General features: G+C 36.2%; 3 protein-coding genes across 6 annotated transcripts; 1 reads left to right on the top strand and 2 right to left on the bottom strand.

Moving 5' to 3' along the window:
* Positions 1-1,089: 1,089 nt before the first annotated feature.
* LOC117614229 (UDP-sugar pyrophosphorylase) lies at positions 1,090-9,867 on the bottom strand. Of its 3 annotated transcripts, none has more exons than XM_034342967.1 (17): positions 9,570-9,866; positions 9,370-9,474; positions 8,822-8,938; positions 8,472-8,612; positions 7,725-7,827; positions 6,802-6,929; positions 6,656-6,727; positions 6,464-6,528; positions 5,990-6,050; positions 5,769-5,886; positions 4,890-5,014; positions 4,497-4,573; positions 3,900-4,065; positions 3,627-3,707; positions 2,800-3,039; positions 2,147-2,320; positions 1,090-1,407 (listed from the first exon to the last, which is right to left on the bottom strand). In XM_034342967.1, the coding sequence occupies exons 1-16, from the start codon at positions 9,672-9,674 to the stop codon at positions 2,186-2,188; spliced, it is 1,839 nt and encodes a 612-aa protein (XP_034198858.1). In that variant the 5' UTR covers positions 9,675-9,866; the 3' UTR covers positions 1,090-1,407; positions 2,147-2,185. The 3 variants fall into 3 exon arrangements, with proteins under 3 accessions (XP_034198858.1, XP_034198857.1, XP_034198855.1); XM_034342966.1 differs by having other exon boundaries at positions 1,090-1,475; XM_034342964.1 differs by lacking the exon at positions 1,090-1,407 and having other exon boundaries at positions 1,747-2,320; positions 9,570-9,867.
* Positions 9,868-13,663: 3,796 nt separating this feature from the next.
* Positions 13,664-17,933, top strand: LOC117614596. Of its 2 annotated transcripts, none has more exons than XM_034343464.1 (6): positions 13,664-13,762; positions 13,873-13,971; positions 14,461-15,562; positions 15,729-15,963; positions 16,828-16,910; positions 17,614-17,933. In XM_034343464.1, exons 3-6 carry the CDS (start codon positions 14,549-14,551, stop codon positions 17,710-17,712), a joined length of 1,431 nt encoding a protein of 476 aa, XP_034199355.1. In that variant the 5' UTR covers positions 13,664-13,762; positions 13,873-13,971; positions 14,461-14,548; the 3' UTR covers positions 17,713-17,933. The 2 variants fall into 2 exon arrangements, with proteins under 2 accessions (XP_034199355.1, XP_034199356.1); XM_034343465.1 differs by having other exon boundaries at positions 13,706-13,762; positions 13,929-13,971.
* Positions 17,934-17,949: 16 nt separating this feature from the next.
* Positions 17,950-19,199, bottom strand: LOC117614597 (NAD(P)H-quinone oxidoreductase subunit M, chloroplastic). The gene is made up of 2 exons (XM_034343466.1): positions 18,578-19,199; positions 17,950-18,269 (listed from the first exon to the last, which is right to left on the bottom strand). The coding sequence occupies exons 1-2, from the start codon at positions 19,031-19,033 to the stop codon at positions 18,087-18,089; spliced, it is 639 nt and encodes a 212-aa protein (XP_034199357.1). The 5' UTR covers positions 19,034-19,199; the 3' UTR covers positions 17,950-18,086.
* Positions 19,200-19,317: the final 118 nt, after the last annotated feature.

Raw genomic sequence — 19,317 nt, forward strand, 5'->3', positions numbered from 1 at the left:
AGGTTGAGGTTATAAGTGGTTAGAGGGGTTGGCATGGTCTTATATAAATAAGGTAGACTTGGAATATTAGAAGTTGCGTCGGTTTGTACTTGGCTTGTACGGCTGTTTACACAAATGAGTGCTAAAATAAATTATCTTGTGTAATGCGGCTGAGAATGGTCGAGGAACTTGGCATGAAGCTTCGTGGTAATATTCCATTGCTTGTTAGCTTTAAATGATTCCAACAAGTAGAATTGTCTCATCTCTATGAAAGGTTCTTTTCATCTTCATATTTGGGCTTCCAGAAGACGGTAACAAAACGCAGAAACCCAGAAATCCAGAAAAAGATTTATTAGAAGTTACTAGAGGTGTGTATTTAATGAGTGAATCTCAAATATCGGCCTTTAATTCATCTCATTTCACGCAAGGTGTTTATAATTCAAATAGTTAAGAGTATTCTTGTACTCAAGGTCTTAGATTCAATTCCCCTTTCTTAGTATAGTTTGTATAGAAAGAAAAAGATTTAAAAAAAACCATATCATTCCACACACTCTAACATTAGAGCTTTAAAAAAATCATTGGGGGTCCCGGAGATGTATTTTGTATTTGTTTGTTTTGTGAACAAATAAATAAATAAAAATTGGAACTATCTCGTGGCTGTACTCGTGTATCATGCTTCTTCTTCACAATTATTATCATTAATTTCCAAAATTATTTTATTTATTATTTGGTAGGCTTTGTTTTGGTCGAAGTAGTACCACGCAATAATACAATAATTATAATAGATAGGAGTAGGACAAGGGTTGTCTTCCGCTTTGGGGTCATTGAGGGGGCACATGGCTATTGGTAGATACGAGAGGTGAGGTGAGGTTAGGTCAATAAGCGAAAGCACTGAAACTTTTGGTAATTTAGTCTTGTCGATGCACAAAGAGGAAGAAATCTACATGAAACAGACACGTTAATAATTTTCAACTTACGTCAGAGAAACGCTTCATGTCAAAGTCGGTCAACAAAGTTTATGACAATAATTTCTGTCTTTCTGTTCATCGGCTTGGCACTTGAGGAATGTCAAAGTTCCCTTTTTCTTTTCCTTTTGCTTTCGTTGAGACGTGACCCAATTGAAGTTTTTCCTCTGTTATTTATTCTTAGACCCAATTGATAGTAGGGTTATGATATATACATTTAGTCAGAAGGGGGAAATCATGGATTCGAAAACTTAAAAGAGAGACTTGACTTTGTAACTCATTTTCTTACAAGCACTAGTCATGAATGACCCTTCGTTTTAAACCCAACACCGCTCCCTCTAAGATTCCAAACTCGAGGAATAATTTGTGCATATCTCCCTCCTCACATAATTAATCATCTCATAAGAGACCTTCTCATCAAGTCTTCTCCTTTGATATGTAGGGGTGGCATGACATAATTGAGCTACCGTCCATAACCGCCCAAAGAAATAATAAGGTTGAATGAGAAACTACCGACTGATTTAAATAATTCTGTATATAAAATGCCAAATAAATAAATAAAAAGTCATCAGCAAACATGAGTTGAGTAAAGGTTTAGGATAGATCTTAATTATAAGGATTCCATTTCATTTCGTAAGGGGAAAAAAGAGGTAGAAGACAATTTCTAGAACGGCACGACGAGGGAAGCATGGAATTTAAAAATGAGAATCACGTAACGAATACAAAAAATAATTGAACTCTTGCAAGCCACATATTGAAAGAAGGAATCAATATCTGTGTTCCTAGTAACGACATAAATGAATATTGCAAGAAATGCCATCATTTAATTTATTCTGTCTCACGCCAACGGAGTCTAGCCCGACGGAAAAGGGTCTTAACTTACAGACAAGAGGTCTCAGATTCAAACACCCATGACATCTAGTTGTGTGTGTGTGTGTGTGTGTGTGTGTGTGTGTGTGTGATAACTCCTCCTTCCCTTCAATTTAGACCATCGCTTGTACAAAAAAAAATATTATTCTGTCTCACAGAGAAAGAAGAAGAGAGAACTAATCAAATTTAGAAAAACCATGCCAAGTTTTCATCTGACAGCCAAACTAATTATTTGTAGAAAAATATATTGCATTTCAATTTGGTAATGGCAAATTACAAAGGGGAAAGAAAATAAACAAAGATAAAAAATTCAGGCTATGAAGAAGTATCACCTTCAAGGCTCTCCATGCCATGATCACAATAACACTTGTTTAGTTCTTCTCCAGCTGTTCAATCTTGTTGATTCTGAAGCCCCTTATCCTCAGTTCCTCAGGTACCGAAGTGTCTTTGTAATCGACAGGTTCGAGGACCCAGCCCTTGTTCTGAACTGAACCTTCCACTTTTACCTGTTAAAAGGTGACATTATATAAACATACAAAACCATATGCTTTAATTACAGAGAGACTTCCTTCTTTTTAATTAAAATGCCTCTGTTATATTAAAAACATAAATCCACGGGATAAGTAATGCTGCAAAACGGGAAAATATGTGAGCTGATTTAGACACCAAGGAAATTCAGAGGATACGAAGATAGCCTGACACTTATGTTTTTGGGTCCTCACAAATTTGAGTTGCAGGAAGCATTTGTGAAGAGCATAATACATGGTAACTCTTACAATATGCGAAAATTTAGCACAGGCTAGGGGATTTGCTAATGCTGATGATATTTTAGCTTATTCTGATTACATACGTGGAACTTGTGCATGTTTATCTGCAGTTAGGAAGTAATATTTATTTATTCCAAAAATAAAAACTAAAGTCTGTCATATTGACCAATCCGTGCAAATTTGTAACTTTGAAATCAAATTTTAGATTCTTCACATACCTCTGCATCATCAGCAGGATCAATAATAAGAGCCCCGTCCAAGGAGAGATCGTTTATAAAGACGCTGCGGCCCTTAATAACCAATGTGGATCTCTGAGAAATTGAGCAACTTCCACTGACTTTGCTTTTTATGCCTGTAAAAGTGATAGCGCATTTTGGTTTCCATGTGATGCGAGGCCACGCTTCTACTTCTTGGCCGTTGAACACCTGTTGTTCTGGATCAGCAACTTGGACTCCGGCCTGAAAGACATAAAAGTGAAACCCAAATTTAAACTCTGAGAGAGAATCACTGTAGATCTGTAGATCTGTGGTTTAGATCATGTTACTAGTTCTATTGAGGCACTGATGGTTTTCTACAGCAACTGAACATTTCTTACGCATGCATGTAGACCAACATTTATTAAAACTGTGCATGCATCGCTACATGTAGAATGCAAGACTACCCAAATAAATGGAAACACAAACAGCCCTAAAGTGTCCCTAGGTCATGGTTCAATTGGGGAGGCTCTTCTCTTGTTGGGTTGTTGTGAAGCACAGGTTGGATACCTAACTTCTGATTTGATAGTGTTATTGTTCTGTAAAGTGATTACAATCATATACTGAGGATGATAGTCTGGTAATCAGAATAGCAGCTCCCCTGGGCTTCCTCGTCCAGAAGCCGTGGGTAAGAAGACCAAATTGATTCTTGTAAAGAGCTAATGCACCATCCTCCAACTATTCCAGAAAAGGTATGGCATGCTAATATTCCGGGAACATGTGGGTGTGGCATAACAATAAAAGAAACCTAAGCATCATGATGTCAAAATACTATTCTTACTACCATTTACCTTTCTGAGAATGAGGCTGTTTGCACGATAAACTAACATTTCTCCAGAAGTTGCACTATGATATGGATTTCCCTTTGGTACCTTCAGTTAGATTCAAGCATATAATTAGAAATAAAATCAAACTGGCAACCCCAAACACCAACCTGCTATGGTAAAAGCGGATTCAGCAGCAGAGTTTTTAATTCTTTCTTAACATGGATTCTCAGAAATTTGGCTAAGCATGTAAAACAGCATAAAAAGAATCTCTGGAAACAGGGTACTTAATTTCCATACCCGAGCAGCATCCTCAGGGTTGTTCTTCACAGGTGCATAAGCAAGCCATGGTTCCATTACCGTGAATCCCACCCTAGCAGTTGGAGGTAAAGTTTTTGGATAGTCTTGCATCATACACTCTAACCGAGTCGAGGACTTAAATGAAGTCTTGCTAGCATCTTTGTATCTGCAGCAAGATCAGAAATATTAGATAGGATGATCTATAGTGGAAAGCAAAGGATTACAGAACAAGAGAAATGAAGAATATATCATATATGTCAAGATTTTGAGGAAAAAGGTATTTCGTTCTGAATTCTGGAGCAACAGTTCCATCCTGATATAATGCTGAATCTAACTTCTTTATAATGCCTTATCATCCAAAATCAGTAGGAGCTCCTACTTGCAAATAAATAATTTTACTTTATTACCTAGGGAAAAGATTTGAAGTAGCGTGATTTTAATGACTTGAGAAAGGAAAAAAAACAGCTAAAAGAACCATTTTCAAATGTAAATGCAACTCCTAATGTCTTCAAAACTTGATTTATGCACGAAATTAACAAAATACAATAGAAGCACAGAGGCAGAAATATGGGAAGTTCTAATCAAGCGGAGATTTACTTTGGGTTAACAAACTCCTTTATGGCACCTCCTGTTTTTGTGAGCTCCTCAATGTATGGACCAAGTTCCAAAATTAACTGCAAATGAAAAAATAAAAAAGTTACTGTTTTAATGTTTTAAAATAAATTGGTCACTATCAATGATATCTAAAGATATGTCAATGAATTCCAGGAAGTTTTATGATAAATGCACATTTCTATCATTATCAATTTACTGTTAATAGAAACACAATTAAATATAGACGCCTCTCTCTGAACTAGTGGCAGGAATTTTGATAAAACTAGTGATGGTTAGAAAGCATAACTTTTTTTCTGGAAGGGGGACTGGGGGTGGAGAGAGAGAGAGAGAGAGAGAGAGAGAGAGAGAGAGATGAAAATCTGGCCAGAAGATTACTTGGTTGATATTCCCAGGGAATGGAGAATAGCCAGTCTCAGAATTGGCATCACCGTCTGGATACCCAGTTGCTCTAAGCAGTGGATCAAGCTGGTTGTACTCCACATTGATCACCATCGTCCTCCCTGAAATAGGTTTTGCAGATGAAGACATATGTGATAACTACATAACCTTTTACACCAAACACATTTAAGCATAATTGTAAAATAGTTAGATACCATGGTTTAGACACAAATTTAGAGGACACTGAGACTAAAGTTTTAGAAAGCAGCGTAGATTGGAGATATCTAAAAATTCCATACAGACATACATATATACATCTGCCAAATTCCATCTACATTCTACAGAAGGAAATATTAAGTAAAAGAAGCAAACACCTTAAAATCTATAGTAATCTCTTTCCTCCTAATTTAAAAGATCCAAATGTTCAAGAAAAGTTCCATAATAAGCAACTGTCTCATGAGTAGTGAAACCAAGTGCTAGTTTTCTCTATAGGTAGAATTAAATTAAGAAGTTTCAAATATAAATCCCAAAGATGTAATTGGCATTCATTTTCACAGCCAGCCATCAGATGAACTTTCAAAACAAAGAAAAAGAGTGGCAAGAATAGGTTGATTCATCTGAAATATGGAAGCATCCTTCATACATTGGTTAAACATTGTACAACAAGGGAAACAAAAGCACATGCTTAAATCACCAAGTATGGAGTAAAACAAAAGTGAACTGGAATAGACTGAATCAGAATTAAACCAAAGTCACTTGAAAATAACTTTGCACACAATGGCAGCCATCATACAAGTTAGCAATTCAAATCCTAAAACTGTGAAGATTATCAAAATATATCTTATAACTTATAAGGAAAAGGATTGTGTTATATACCATCAGCATGAGTAAGTCGGGTAATTCCTCCAATTGCATCTTTTGCTTTCCGTGGCACAGCTAGGGAGTTAACATGGTATTGTCTGGTAAAACTGACACCCAACGCCGCTGGGATTCCCTACAAATTAGGAAATATAATAAGATAGGGTTCTGATTATACATCCAACCACAACCCCTCAAATGGCTAGAAAGAATTAGAGGAAAGCATTAAAGCAACTTACATTGAATAGAAGTCCATTAGTATCTTGGAAGAACAGAACCCATCTCAAACCAGCCTCACGCCTGTAAAATGATAAATAATCACATATCATGGTATCATATTAGTGTCATACATGCAGAACCTATCTGCTGCTGCAAATTTCTAACAGGTAACTTCAGCCTTCAGACTTTAGCAGCAAATTAGAAATAAAGCTAGATTGTAAATGCAATTTAGCATTATCTTTAATCTTTATCTCATTATGCAGTCATCAGTCACAGAATAATTAGTAGCTTTAAATGTACTAAGGACCAGAAAAATTGTGAGAGATTTAACCACACTATTCAGCAAACTTTGAGCACACACAGAAGACCAATTGACATCTATCTCTTGATTTTTAGAATCTAGAAGACCAAAATCAGAAATTACAATAATAAATATTAAGTAAAATCATAGGGTGGCAGTTGTGCACATTCCATAATGATGAATAATGACATACCAAATATTTAGAAGGCCGCTAGAGTAGAGTAGTGAATGCACATCACCATGCCCGTGAGGTTTGGTCTACCAAAAAGAGAAAAAGAAGAGGAAACAGACAAACTGAATACTTAGGGAAAAGAAAATAACAAAGTTCTTCAAACCCTTAGTCACTGAAATATAATGATTAGTTACATGTATGAGTAACTGTTACCTGAATCCTGTACTTGTTACGTGGGTCCACTGCAAGCCTGGCATCATTATCATCTAAGCATGCTACTTTTTCCTGTAAAATTCTAGAGAATTCATATAACATCTAGAATGAGCTTTCTTCAACAACTCAGTAATGACCACACGTACCTGCTTTAGAAGTTTGACTTGAGTAGGTTCCATTCCGAAATAAGAATTTGACTCTAAAAGCTCTAGTGTACGAGAATGTGTATCATCCGATGTCATTATAACCAGAGGAATTTTTGTTTGGGATTCACCTACAGATTTGAAAATAAACATTGATATGATTGAAAAGACAAGAAAATTTAACACAACAATTGCCTTCACAATAAATAAAACCCAACCACTTAGAAACCTATGCCACATCAAATAATTAATCTCACCATGCATCTGGCATGGTTTTATGTGCTTCTGGTGCAAAATAAGAGAGTCAGAATTAAAAAATAATAATAATCTAAGCATGCTGAGATTGGTCCCACATCAGCATTAAGTGCTAGTTTTTAATAAATAAATAATAATAAAAAAGAACAAATCTGTGGATGGAACTTTTGCTCTTTCCTCACATCACAAATAGAGAAAAAGTTATATGTGAAACTTGGATGGGTTCCACGTAATGGTACCATGTTCTCTTCTATGCTGACTGGCACCTCATCATCTCCTATGCATGATAAATCCAAGAGGAAACTTCCCCTATCATTATCTTTCTAATATTTCATCTTTGTTTCTTTCTCATTTGTAATTTTTCTTAGATGATCTAGTATTTAGGGGTCATGGTCAAACACTGTAACAGTCCCGTGTTACAAAGCACACGCACACAAATGGAGTGTTTAACGCAAAGGACTAAAGTTTAACTTTAGAACCCTGTATCACTGGTTCCAGAATGCTGCTCTCATACCAGCTCAAGGTGGACATTGGCTTTTGAAGATCTTGTATTTCATATTCATGAGACACTATAAAGTAGAAATGGGGAAAGAGCATCTCAACATTAAAGGTAGCACTAGCATCCTACAAACTTTAACCACATACTATGTGATACTGAGCTGGTGACAAACCTGGTGGTGCAAGTTTAGAGTTAGCATCTTGAAGAGCCAGAATTGATTCAATATAATACTGTAAAAAGCACATTCCTGTTGTGGTTTCTCTTGGAAGAGCCAACTGCAAAATATAAATGGCACTAGTTTAATCAATATGTGGCAATAAGTAATCAGCCCCATTAGTACTTTGGCATTTTTTGTATCAACAAGAAGATGTGTTTTCACATCAAGCCACTTGCATTTATCTAACCCAGTAAGATTAATTGCAAGCTAATTTATTAAATGAAAACCTGATATAATCACAGGAGATGTTCAAGTTTGCCCACAAGGCCAACAGTGCTTCATGTCATGGGAATGTTTGGTCAAGAAATATGTCCATAAGATAAATTTAGTACACCTCAAGAATGCCAACAATAGATCAGAAATACTACATTGAGGACTGAATAAAGTGCAAATGCATCAGTGAAAAGCTTAAAAATATGAGCAAATGATTTGAAAATCGAATCAATGAAGGCTAGAGCCTGCTTGACTAAGAAGATATTTGGTTCAGAAGGAAGATGCTACACGGCAAAGATGCAAATTGAGAAGAAGACACTTGAGGCCAGAGAGGAGGAAAAAAAAAACCAATAAGGAGAGTACGGATAAAGCCATCAGAAATAATTAGTATAAAAATCATTGTAAGTTGTCTTGAGAGATGCAATGCGCTTGAAAGTATTAAAATTGACAGAAAAACTGAGTGACCATAATTGACAGTGAATTAGAAACCTTAATCCCATTGTATCCCAGACGTTCCCCAAGCCCACCGGCAACGAGAACGAATGCAGCTTTCCGAGCTTCTTTAACACCTGCCTCCTCAAAACTGATAAAGCTGTCATCACCAAAAGTCAATGTTTCACCTGTTGGAACCTGGAATGTCATTGCTCAAGTATCATTCTATCAAGTTTCATGTTGTCGATCAGAAGTCATTTAATAACCAATGTTCTATAAACAATAGTAATAGCACAGTGACATCAAATGAAATAGTATGGGTCAATGGTTTTATACCAGTTATCCAGAATCATCAACTTTATCCAATGTATATAATATTTAAATAAATGAGACCTATGTACACTTACAGAAGGTGTGTAGCCGTCAAATGGGTTCTTTCCAGCTTTTGAATCGGCTAAGAGTTCTCTAGCAGTTTTGATATATGATGCCAAACCCCCTGGATAGCTTGAATTAAGCCGAGTCACCTGTGGTGAATTTCAATCAGAAGACAATTGAAAATATAAAATAAAAGAGTATCGGAACCCACCAGCAAAACAACATTTTTCCAGAAACACTGCCCTTTTAAGGCAATGGTGTTATCTAGCATGTTTAATTACAATGTTTAAATCATGGATAAATTCTGGTTTTTGAATTTTCTATAAAACCAACTTTGTTCCAAAGCATATCATGTATATGATTTAACATTTTTCATTCCTCTATCTTCATTGCTCAATTGAGTTGAAATGGACGCTATATGAAAGAAACGGTGATTACACAGAGAGTATCGAACTGTAACTTAGATCCAACTCCACTAATTTTGCAAAACAAAATTCAATTTCAGATCCGGGGGAAAAAAACAAAAAAAAGGTAATCTTTTACGCAAATAGAGACCAAAAAAAAAAAAAAAACACCAAACCTGATCGAAAAAAGCTTTCTTTTCCTCATCGTCAACACCAGGCTCCGCCCAATGCTCAAACAAATGACTCTGTCCCGTTTCCAACAGGATCTTCGCCAACTCAATCTACAACTCACCAACAATCCCACTCAAGACCACACCCAAAAAAAAAAACGCAACGCAATCAAAATTGTTCACAAAAACAATAATCCCATACGTACCTGTTCGGCGGTCAGAAGGTGGAGATTCTTCTGAAGATTCGGAGGGGAAGCGTCGATGCCGAGGTTCGATAGCTTCTCGGTGGCGACATCGAGCGCGGAAGCCATTGTTTCTGTGGCTAAGAGCGAAGAAACTACGCAGTAATGGAAGTCCTTGTTGTGTTCGACGAAAGTCCGAATAGAGCGCGAAACTGATGAGCTGCGTGCGGAATTGTGGTGGTGGTGGTGGTGGAAGTGGAGGGAGTGGCTTGCACAGAAACGGAGTGTATTTGTATTGTATGGGTGCTTTTTTTTTTCTTGGTGCTGGTCACGAAATGTTAGTTATTTGGGCCCACTGTTTGCGTGCCTCTCTTTGTATCTCCGTGACGTGGGCGTTTATTTCACGCCGTCGTTCTCGCCCTTCGAATTAATTCGGAAATTCCGATTGGTTGTGGTGCTTGCAACAATACGGTGCCGTATAAAGGCAAATAGGACAAATATTTTTTATCAAATTGTTTGTCCCTTGTTTTTTTAGAATACGGGAGATTTGAACTCGGAATATATTGCAACAATAAGAAGAGAAATACCTCATAGACCAAAGTGTTAGTTAATAATTTGTTTTATATTTTTGAATTTCTCCTTTATACAAATATATCTAGCGATCTACAAATCTTATATCTTAATATAAACCAACGATCCTATTTAAAATGTACATAATTTTACTTATTTGAGCCATATAATATTGGTTTTTATAAATTACAACACAGTTGTATGATGAGTGTATAAAATTATTTTTATAGACTATATATAATATTGGTTTAATGATACCTTCTTCTTTTTTTTTCCAATTATATTTTCTTGGAAAAAGGGGGAAGAAAAAAAAAGGCACTTTCAAGCGAAGCAGATGAGTGGACCAAGAATTCGGAGACCAAACGTTGAAGGTTGAAGATGAGTTAGAAACAGGCAAAGCATGAAAAGGTCGAAGATGGTCAATCCTTGTCTTTGTCTGTTGGTACATTTGTCTGAACTTGCGATGAGCATATGCTATCAAGCAAATCCTCCTCACCTAATAATATCTTCAGTTACCCATAAAAAATAAAATAATAAATAAAAGGAAGAAATTATATCCCCTTCTCCTTTTCCCAACTTACCAAATATCATTATTACTACTAGGAAGAAAAATATCATTAATTCAATAAGTATTTGGTACTAATTTAACTTTTTTTAATCATACAGTTTTAAAATAATAAGAATAATAATAATAAAGCAATAGATATTTGAGGAGGGAATTTTCTTACATACACTCTAGCAATGTGTGACATAGGGGTTTGAACATGAAATCACTAGCCTGCAAGTCATTAACCATTTCTACTTAGCTAGACTCTGTTGGTAATCATACTTATTAAATATATATTTTTTAGTATTTTAAAGCAGTCATCTTTAAACCCCAGCCCCCCTCTCCCAAAAAACACTTATAGAGTCGTTTTCACTTTGAAGGAGGAGGAAAATAATGTGCTTCGCTTGAAAGTGCCTTTTTATCTTCCTCCCTATCTTCTTCCCTCATTTTCGTAGACAAAATGTTTTCCCTATCTATCTTCGTTTTGTTATGATTTTCCTCCAACTATCATAGATGGCTGAGATTCGGCGTTGGATCTCCACTTGTGTTTGGGCATCGGATCTCCACCACCATCATTTTTGCGGTTTCTTTATGCTTGAAATAAGTTACAAAAACTCTTTGGGGTTCATTGTGTAGTTTTCACCTCTTCTGTTGTGAGAGCTTTTCACCTCTCATTTGTGAAAGCTTTTCATCTCTCATTTGTGATAGTTTTATTTGTATTGTTATGACTTGGTTTTTTCAAGCTTTATCTCTTTTTGATTATTCTTAGTTTGCAATCTTAGTTAGGATGTCTATGCTAGAATTTCTTCAATCCTGCATGATCATTAATGAAGGCGCACCAGATTGTCTTAATTTTGATGTTAGACCGCGCCGTTATTGTAATGCCTCTTTGTGGCTAGTTTGTATTGACCATTTGCGGCTAGTGACTTTTTTGGCTCAATTATGAATGCAATCCTTCAATTTATCCACACACACAAAAAAGACTCATAGTTTCAACTATTTACTGAATTAATATTTACTAACTTAGAATAAGGAAAGTCATGAATCTTCAACGATAATATTACCTTACAACATGTTTACTAATATGTAATTGGATTAGGAGGAATTGAATTGAGGAGGAGTTGAATTTAGGATAATTAGATTCCGGATTCCTATTGAAGTTGTTTATTAAATCATATGAATCGAGAGGAGTTAGATTACGGATTCTTAAAACATATGGAATTAGGGTAGGAGTGATTCTAATTATTATTATTTTTTAATCAAGGAAAGACGACTGTATTGAAACAACAATGTCAAGGTATAAAAAGTAAAAACTGGGCATTAGTGAAGCAACAAGAGTGGCCTCATTAAAACCTTGCCTTTAAAAACCACAAATGGAGGAAGTGATTCTAATTACTAAAATATCCTCGTTGTTGGGTTAAAGTATATGGTAAATTTTAAAATTTTAAAAATTATGTGAGAATATAATAGGTAAAAAAGATGAATTCCTAATGGGTTAGTTCTCCATGAATTAGAAGACCACCTCCCACCCAAGAATTGAATTCCTCCAAAATTAGGAATTATTCCTAATTTTGTGTGGGCCATACTTATTTTTTAATTTCTTGATGCGAAGTAAACAAAGGAATGATGGAATTCAATTCCTGATTATTAAACACACGATTAATGTTTATTAAGAGCATCTGCAACCGATGTGTCAAACGTGCCACATAAACATTTAACACCTAGAAATAACATCTCACATCACTTCAACCGATGTGTCAAAGCTGATGTGGAATGAAGGTTGGAGGTTGAGATGTTATTTTTGACATCCCAAAAGCAAGATGTCAAATGAATATTTTATTATTTTTTATTTTATTTTCTTTTTAATTAAAAATGAATCAACACTAAAATGTAATAAAATAATAATTTAATTTGACATTTCGGGTAGAGTGTAAAGCTTTGTAAGATCTCAAATTGCCACATCAGCCATCAAATTTAAATTTGATGTTTGGTATTTGACATCTCCCCTGGAGCTGCTCTAAGAGCATCTTTAACCAATGTGTCAAAAGTGCCACATAGACATTTAACGGCTAGAAATAACATCTCACATCACTCCAACCGATGTGTCAAAGCTGATGTGGAATGAAGGCTGGAGGTTGAGATGTTATTTTTGACATCCCAAAAGCAAGATGTCAAATGAATATTTTATTATTTTTTCTTTTCTTTTCTTTTTAATTAAAAATGAATCAACACTAAAATGTAATAAAATAATAATTTAATTTGACATTTCGGGTAGAGTGTAAAGCTTTGTAAGATCTCAAATTGCCACATCAGCCATCAAATTTAAATTTGATGTTTGGTATTTGACATCTCCCCTGGAGCTGCTCTAAGAGCATCTTTAACCAATGTGTCAAAAGTGCCACATAGACATTTAACGGCTAGAAATAACATCTCACATCACTCCAACCGATGTGTCAAAGCTGATGTGGAATAAAGGCTGGAGGTTGAGATGTTATTTTTGACATCTCAAAAGAAAGATATCAAATGAATATTTTATTATTTTTTCTTTTCTTTTCTTTTTAATTAAAAATAAATCAACACTAAAATATAATAAAATAATAATTTAATTTGACATATCGAGTGGAGTGTAAAGCTGTGTAAGATGTCAAATTGTCACATCAGCCATCAAATTAAAATTTGATGTTTGATATTTGACATCTCTCTTGGAAATGCTCTAAGAAAATCATCAATTAGGAAAGTTAGTGTTATACCATATTTTATTTATTTATTATAATGCTTGTTTTTCCATATAAGAGAAAATTAAATTATAATTAATAAAAGCTTTATTCAAGAAAAGGTCAGGACTTTTGTAGCAAAAAGAAATATTTAAAAATATTTTTCTCTCGTTTGACCTTTTTCAAAATGTCCCTAGAAACATAGGATTTGTAATTAAGTTTTTTTTTTTTTTTGGGCAATTAGTGACTAACTAGTTTAAAACAAACAAAAAAAGAGAAACGTTCTAGAGAAATTAAAAACCGTAACGTCGCCGCTCTTGCAAGTACGGTGCACCAAATTTCTTCTCGTCATCTTTGTAAAGATAATCTTCCTCCGTCTGCTGCAGGTAGGGCTGCGAACTGGGATTCTCTTTCTCTGGGTTGCCCTCGCTGCTTTTCCTTGTATCTTTCCTTTGCTCATAAAAAATTAAATTTTTTTTTAAAATACACTGTGCAGTCGACTGAAGTCCTCAAACCTGACGAAGTGTAGTGATGCTTTTGGCTTTATCTTAGGGTTCATTGTGCAAACTCGATCTCTCGCGTCGCTTGGATTTAGGTAAGACATAACATCAAGATCCCTCCTGAGAAAACACCTGAAAGCTATTTACTTTTTTATTGCGCTAATTTTAAAGTCTCTGTTTTTGGTGTTTGTTTTTTGTTTCTCACTGATGTTGGTTTTTTGTTATTTTGTTCAGAGAAAGTGTAAAACTTGGGATCTTCGTTGTTTTTTTTTCTTCTTTTCCTGTATTTTCTCAGCCCAACTTTTGGTTCCTGAGAAAACCCGGGAATTTTTTTTTATTGTGCTGAATTTCAAGTGTTAAACTTTACTGCTTTGATTAAGGTTTAATGATGGTGGGTTTTGTTATTTTGTTTAAAGAAAGTGTAGGAATCAGGATCGTCACGGGTTTTTCATTTTTCTGTATTTTCTGAGAAACCAAACGGGGGTTGTTCTGTTCCATCAACATTACAGAATTGTGGGTCACAATGCATGCTCTGATATTTGCATTATCGATATATGATTTTGTTTCTACGTGTTTTGAAACAGAAGCTTGGTAGTGCAACGTCTCAGTCACTGACTTGGAAGTAGTGTGGGGAGAGACGAAGAGGGTTTTTTGTGTGCAGATTGTTGGTAAATGGCGCCTTATAAGGGGATACGAGAGCTCAACAGTTTAAAGAAGGATTATGAGGGAGATTGTGAGGATGACAAGAGGTTGGCCAGGAGGAGGAAGAGAAAGTGCATTGCTGATAGGAATTTTGAGCCCAAATCCTGGTTCAGTGCCACGAAGAAAAGAAGAGACTGTAGTATCCAAGGGGAAGAAGAAATGGCGGATAAGGATTTTGAGAAGTCATTGAATGGTTTAGATCTTTATGGTGATTGGGTTGATGATGATGCGGATCCTGACTATAAGAAGTTCTTGGAAAATCTGACAGAGGATGGAAGCTCCTATGTACTGGTGGTTGTTCGAGAGAATGAGAATTTAGAGCTGATAAAGTTTGAACAAGAAGATGGGGAACTAGATGAGACCATTTTAGATACCCCAGAAACTTTGAAAAAATCTCAGATGAAAAAGAAGACTGAAATAAAAAAAGCTTTGAGGGGTGGTATAAAGAGGGAACAAATTTATTGCTTTAACGATTCTGTTATTCCTTTGAATAAAGAAGAGTTTAAGAGCCCAAGATCTGTTAGGTATGCTATGAGGAAAAAAACAAGGGGAATTCAGGAAGATTCAGAGGGTCTGTCAAAGAAAAAGAGTTCAGGGGTGAAGAAGAATGTAAATGTGGAAGCTCCGGATCCTGTTTCTGATAGGACAAAAGGGCGTTCTAATAAAATCCATGGTTTAGAGGTTCCCACTACCCGAGAAACTTTAAAAAGTTCTCATGTGAAGAAGAAGAATGTAAATAAGAAAGGTGCAGATGGTGGGACAAAGGGGCTTCCTGTTAAAACACCTAATTTGGCTGAGAATGGACACAACCATGGAGCTGCGTCTGATCAAATAGACACGGACATGGACTATCAAGAGTTTCTAGATGGTCTAAGAAAATATGGTGGAAAAGTGGTGTATACACCTACAACTGGTGGACCAGTGGCGGTTGTACTTGAGGAGGATGTGGAGAGTGAAAATGAGTATTTTACCTCATTTACGGCAGTATGCATCTTCCCCCGTTTCAGCTTTTGTTTGTTTTTCTAGTTTATGCTATCACGTGCATACACACGCACACATACACACACGTGCATGCGTAGTTTTATTAATTTGTGGCTTCTGATTATTTTTTAATGGTTGTTTCTACTTTTAATTCTTTGAAAATAAAAAGGTGGACGTAGACAGTGGGTGGTGTGTTGAAACTTGTGATACAAGTCATGCCCAGTTTAGGAAGGGGCTTATGAAGGATCTTAAACGGCCTTATGACCAAGAAGAGTATAAAAGGCTCTTGAAAGAACTGACCCTACGAAGGCCAATAAATCACGACAGAAATCTGCGCAATGGAAGAACAAAATCCTACCCAGTTGCAGGGAAATTAGGAGCTTCATATCGAGAGCAGCACATAGGTTGGTTTTCTTTATAATGCATTTGTTTTCCCATGCTTGCAACTGTCAAATTTTTTTTTTTTTGGGGGAGGGGGGGGTGTGGTTGTACGTATGGGGTATGCTGAATATGAAAATTTTTGTGGCTGCTGATTCTCTTATATTTAGGAGGTCTAGGATTTTGTATGCTCCACTGCGCGTATACATGTTCAATGAACTGAATTGGGCATTGAGTATATAATGTGGTCTGATCCCTTCCTTTAGATTCATATTTTGTATTGTTTACATTTTAATACCAGAAGTACAAAGATTTAGATGCTTCACACACTATTATGCATGTTTAGATTATATAGAACTCTGATTCTTGTTGATTGGGAAGTTCTCTAGTAGAATCCTCAAGCCTCTCCTTGCAACCTTTTGAGGGATGAACTGTGGCCTTATTAGATTTGGTCCCCAGAGTTCAATTGGACCCATTATGGGTCAGTCCTGTTACGTTTATCCCTTAACTATATGTACTTATATTGCCTGGTTTAGGTTTAAATTTTAATGACTTAAAGTTCAGTAATATAGTTATGTGCATATATTGTAAATTGATTGATGGTGTAAGGCCTTGTTGTCTCTGTAATGCCATTGTCTTTGCGTACTGCCTTTTAGCTCATTTAATGAGGACTGCTATCTTAAGAGAGGTGTAGGGCATCTTTTTTGGAGTGGGAGTGTTTTCCAACATGACTTCTTTAATGACTAAAAATTATTATTATTCTTTTTTCATGTGCCATGGTTTCTTTGAAACTTATTGTTTCAGATGCTTCTGTGTACAACTTACCAGTTTTGCATTATTTCAATTTTATTGTATTTAACTTCTAATCAATTTGTTTTCTAATCTTGCAGTCCTGGCAAGAAAGATTGATGCTGCTGGTAGCGACCGCCCTAGAATTTTGAATCTTTTGCGTGGATTTTTCTACTGGCTGAAGGTTAGTTTGTTTTATATCTTGTTGCATGTGTGTGCTTGGTACAAGGGTATCTTGTTAGCTGAATTATTTATTGAGCAAACCATCCATTAGAAAAAGGTAGGAAAAGGATTTGTTGTAATGTGGCAGTTGCTACTTGACATTCAATCCAGTGATACACTGACTAAAATTTTGTTGGGGTTGATTGCAATTTTTGTCCAGTTTTCAATACCCATGTTGACATAAGAATTTTTTTTTCAAAGTACTGGGGGGATTTTCATTTATGCACAGGGGAGGCAAAGCCCCAGAAAACAACCAACTAACCTACATCAGAACAAATCAAACGAGATCTAGCAAATCCTAACAAATCATCAGCTAACAGGGAACTAATCCAAACAGGAGCGTCCTCAAACACACAAGCCCCTAAATCCATATTGTAGCTCCAACTAGCCAGGCCATATGCAACACAGTTCTTCTCTCTGTGTTGAACATTACAATCACGAATCTGCATTTGATCACAGCAGCTACTAACCAAAACAGCATTCATCACACACATGGCGTATGCACGGATTGACATGCCTTTACATTGTTGTTTATACTTTGGTGCATGAATTTGCATGTGTTACCTTGCATCATGCACATTTTCTCTATCAGTTATGCCCAGTGACGACTATTGCATTCTCTTCTAATTGCATCGATTTGTCTAATTGTTTTAAATTTTTGTTAGAATGTGGCGCAAGAAGGATGCTTCTGTCCTTGGAGTGACTCGTCTTGTTTGAAGGTGTTGCCTCAAGCTGATAGAAAAAGGAAGTTTAGCCGCATGTAGGACTTCATGCATTATCTTCAGATTGCGACGGAAGCGCAGTTGTACAGATTAGGCTACAGCTGGGTAAGGTGTTAGCATGAAAGTTGTCAGGGATTCAAAGTGGCACATTTTACAGCTGCATCATACGATGCAAGTATGCTATGGTTTAGGAATTTTTGTGAATGATGCATACTTTTGTTCTCACTAATGGAGTATAATCTGCTAACTGTATATTAAAACCATATTTGACTCTCGAAGTCAGACGTATATTTTTCTTTTTCTCCATAAAAGTTAACCTTCAATGATTAAGAACAGATAGAAGGGAAGCCGTTATCATACGACAGTCTAATATAAAATATACATTTTCTTTCTCCAGCCAGTCAGCTTGGATCTTATCATTGTACATCCTGAGGTTGGATATCATTGTTATTGAACATAATGCGAGGCTTGCCCATGCTGAAGTTGAGGACTCTTGCATCCATGTTGTATTTAATTTCTCCATCATATAGCAGCTTCCTTATGTAGTGCTCTATATCCGAACCAATCAGACGCAGAGTGTATTCTGTCAATGGGGCACCCTGATTTTCACACCAAATAATATAAATGCCTCAACAAGGAACAGAACCTTCAACGCTAGAAACAATTCAAGATTTAAGAGGAATATGGGTTTTGTGTGCAATTCAAGATTTAAGTCTTGCTTTTCAAGATGTAGATGGTAGTTATGGGGAAGGGGCTCATAATTTAAGTGATTAAAAGTATTTACTCCTGCATCCGAGATTAGTGATTAAAAGTATTTACTCCTGCATCCGAGATTATTGGTTGAATTCGCTCCTCTCCTAACTTACTTTGTATAAAGAAAAAAAGTAGTCATGGGACTTAAATTTACCTCATAGTGATCTACAAGCTCTTGGAAGTAGGAGTAGACCTTATTGCAGGTCTCAGAAGTCCACACAAACTCCTTGGTGGGGTCCAGGATAATGGTGAGCTTATCCATCTGTGTCTGATCAAAAGCACAGGTTTCTGGGTCAATGTAAGCTGCATAGATCCTCACATGCCTCGTCACACTGCTAAGCCAATCCCCTCCATATTCTCTGCCCATGTTCTTGCTCTGCACATTCACTTGTTTTTCCACTGGCCTTGGTGTGGTTCCTTTTGGCTTTATTTTCTCCTTTTTCAACCCTTTCCCTTCCTGCACCTCCACCTCTTGTGGTTCTTGGACTTCTGGCTGCTGAGCTGCTGATATGGAAAACCCCCTTCTCTTTCCCACTTCTTTCCTCCCTCCTCCAACATAACCCAACATGGAAAACTTTGCCAAAGCCATAGAAGAGGAAGTTGCTGCCATGGCTGAATGCAGGGAGCTATAATTGCCCTGTGGCCCAAATTTCTCAATCTTTTATGTAGTTTTGTTTTTATGTAATGATGTTGCTTTTGGGTACCAAATTTTTGGGAAATACGGAAGGCCAATAGGCAATGATGATGTTCCGCGTATTTATGAGGATAAGATTGAGTTGCGTGGGGTAAAAATGAACAGGCAATTAGCAGCCATATCACATATTCACTTTCAGTTTTGTTTTATCCAAAATGAATTATTAACTAATTACGCAGAAGCTCCACAATAATTCTCAA

This window comes from Prunus dulcis, chromosome 1 (assembly GCF_902201215.1).
Source record: "Prunus dulcis chromosome 1, ALMONDv2, whole genome shotgun sequence".
NCBI classification, from domain to species: Eukaryota; Viridiplantae; Streptophyta; class Magnoliopsida; order Rosales; family Rosaceae; genus Prunus; species Prunus dulcis.

Coding starts and splice junctions, on each gene's coding strand:
- LOC117614596 (XM_034343464.1), top strand. CDS start 14,549: ATGGCGCCTTATAAGGGGATACGAGAGCTCAACAGTTTAAAGAAGGAT. Junction 15,563..15,728: donor ATTTTACCTCATTTACGGCA/GTATGCATCTTC, acceptor GAAAATAAAAAG/GTGGACGTAGACAGTGGGTG. Junction 15,964..16,827: donor ATATCGAGAGCAGCACATAG/GTTGGTTTTCTT, acceptor CTAATCTTGCAG/TCCTGGCAAGAAAGATTGAT.
- LOC117614229 (XM_034342967.1), bottom strand. CDS start 9,674: ATGGCTTCCGCGCTCGATGTCGCCACCGAGAAGCTATCGAACCTCGGC. Junction 9,475..9,569: donor ACCTTCTGACCGCCGAACAG/GTACGTATGGGA, acceptor GGTGAGTTGTAG/ATTGAGTTGGCGAAGATCCT. Junction 8,939..9,369: donor AGAAAGCTTTTTTCGATCAG/GTTTGGTGTTTT, acceptor AATTCACCACAG/GTGACTCGGCTTAATTCAAG.
- LOC117614597 (XM_034343466.1), bottom strand. CDS start 19,033: ATGGCAGCAACTTCCTCTTCTATGGCTTTGGCAAAGTTTTCCATGTTG. Junction 18,270..18,577: donor AGCTTGTAGATCACTATGAG/GTAAATTTAAGT, acceptor TGTGAAAATCAG/GGTGCCCCATTGACAGAATA.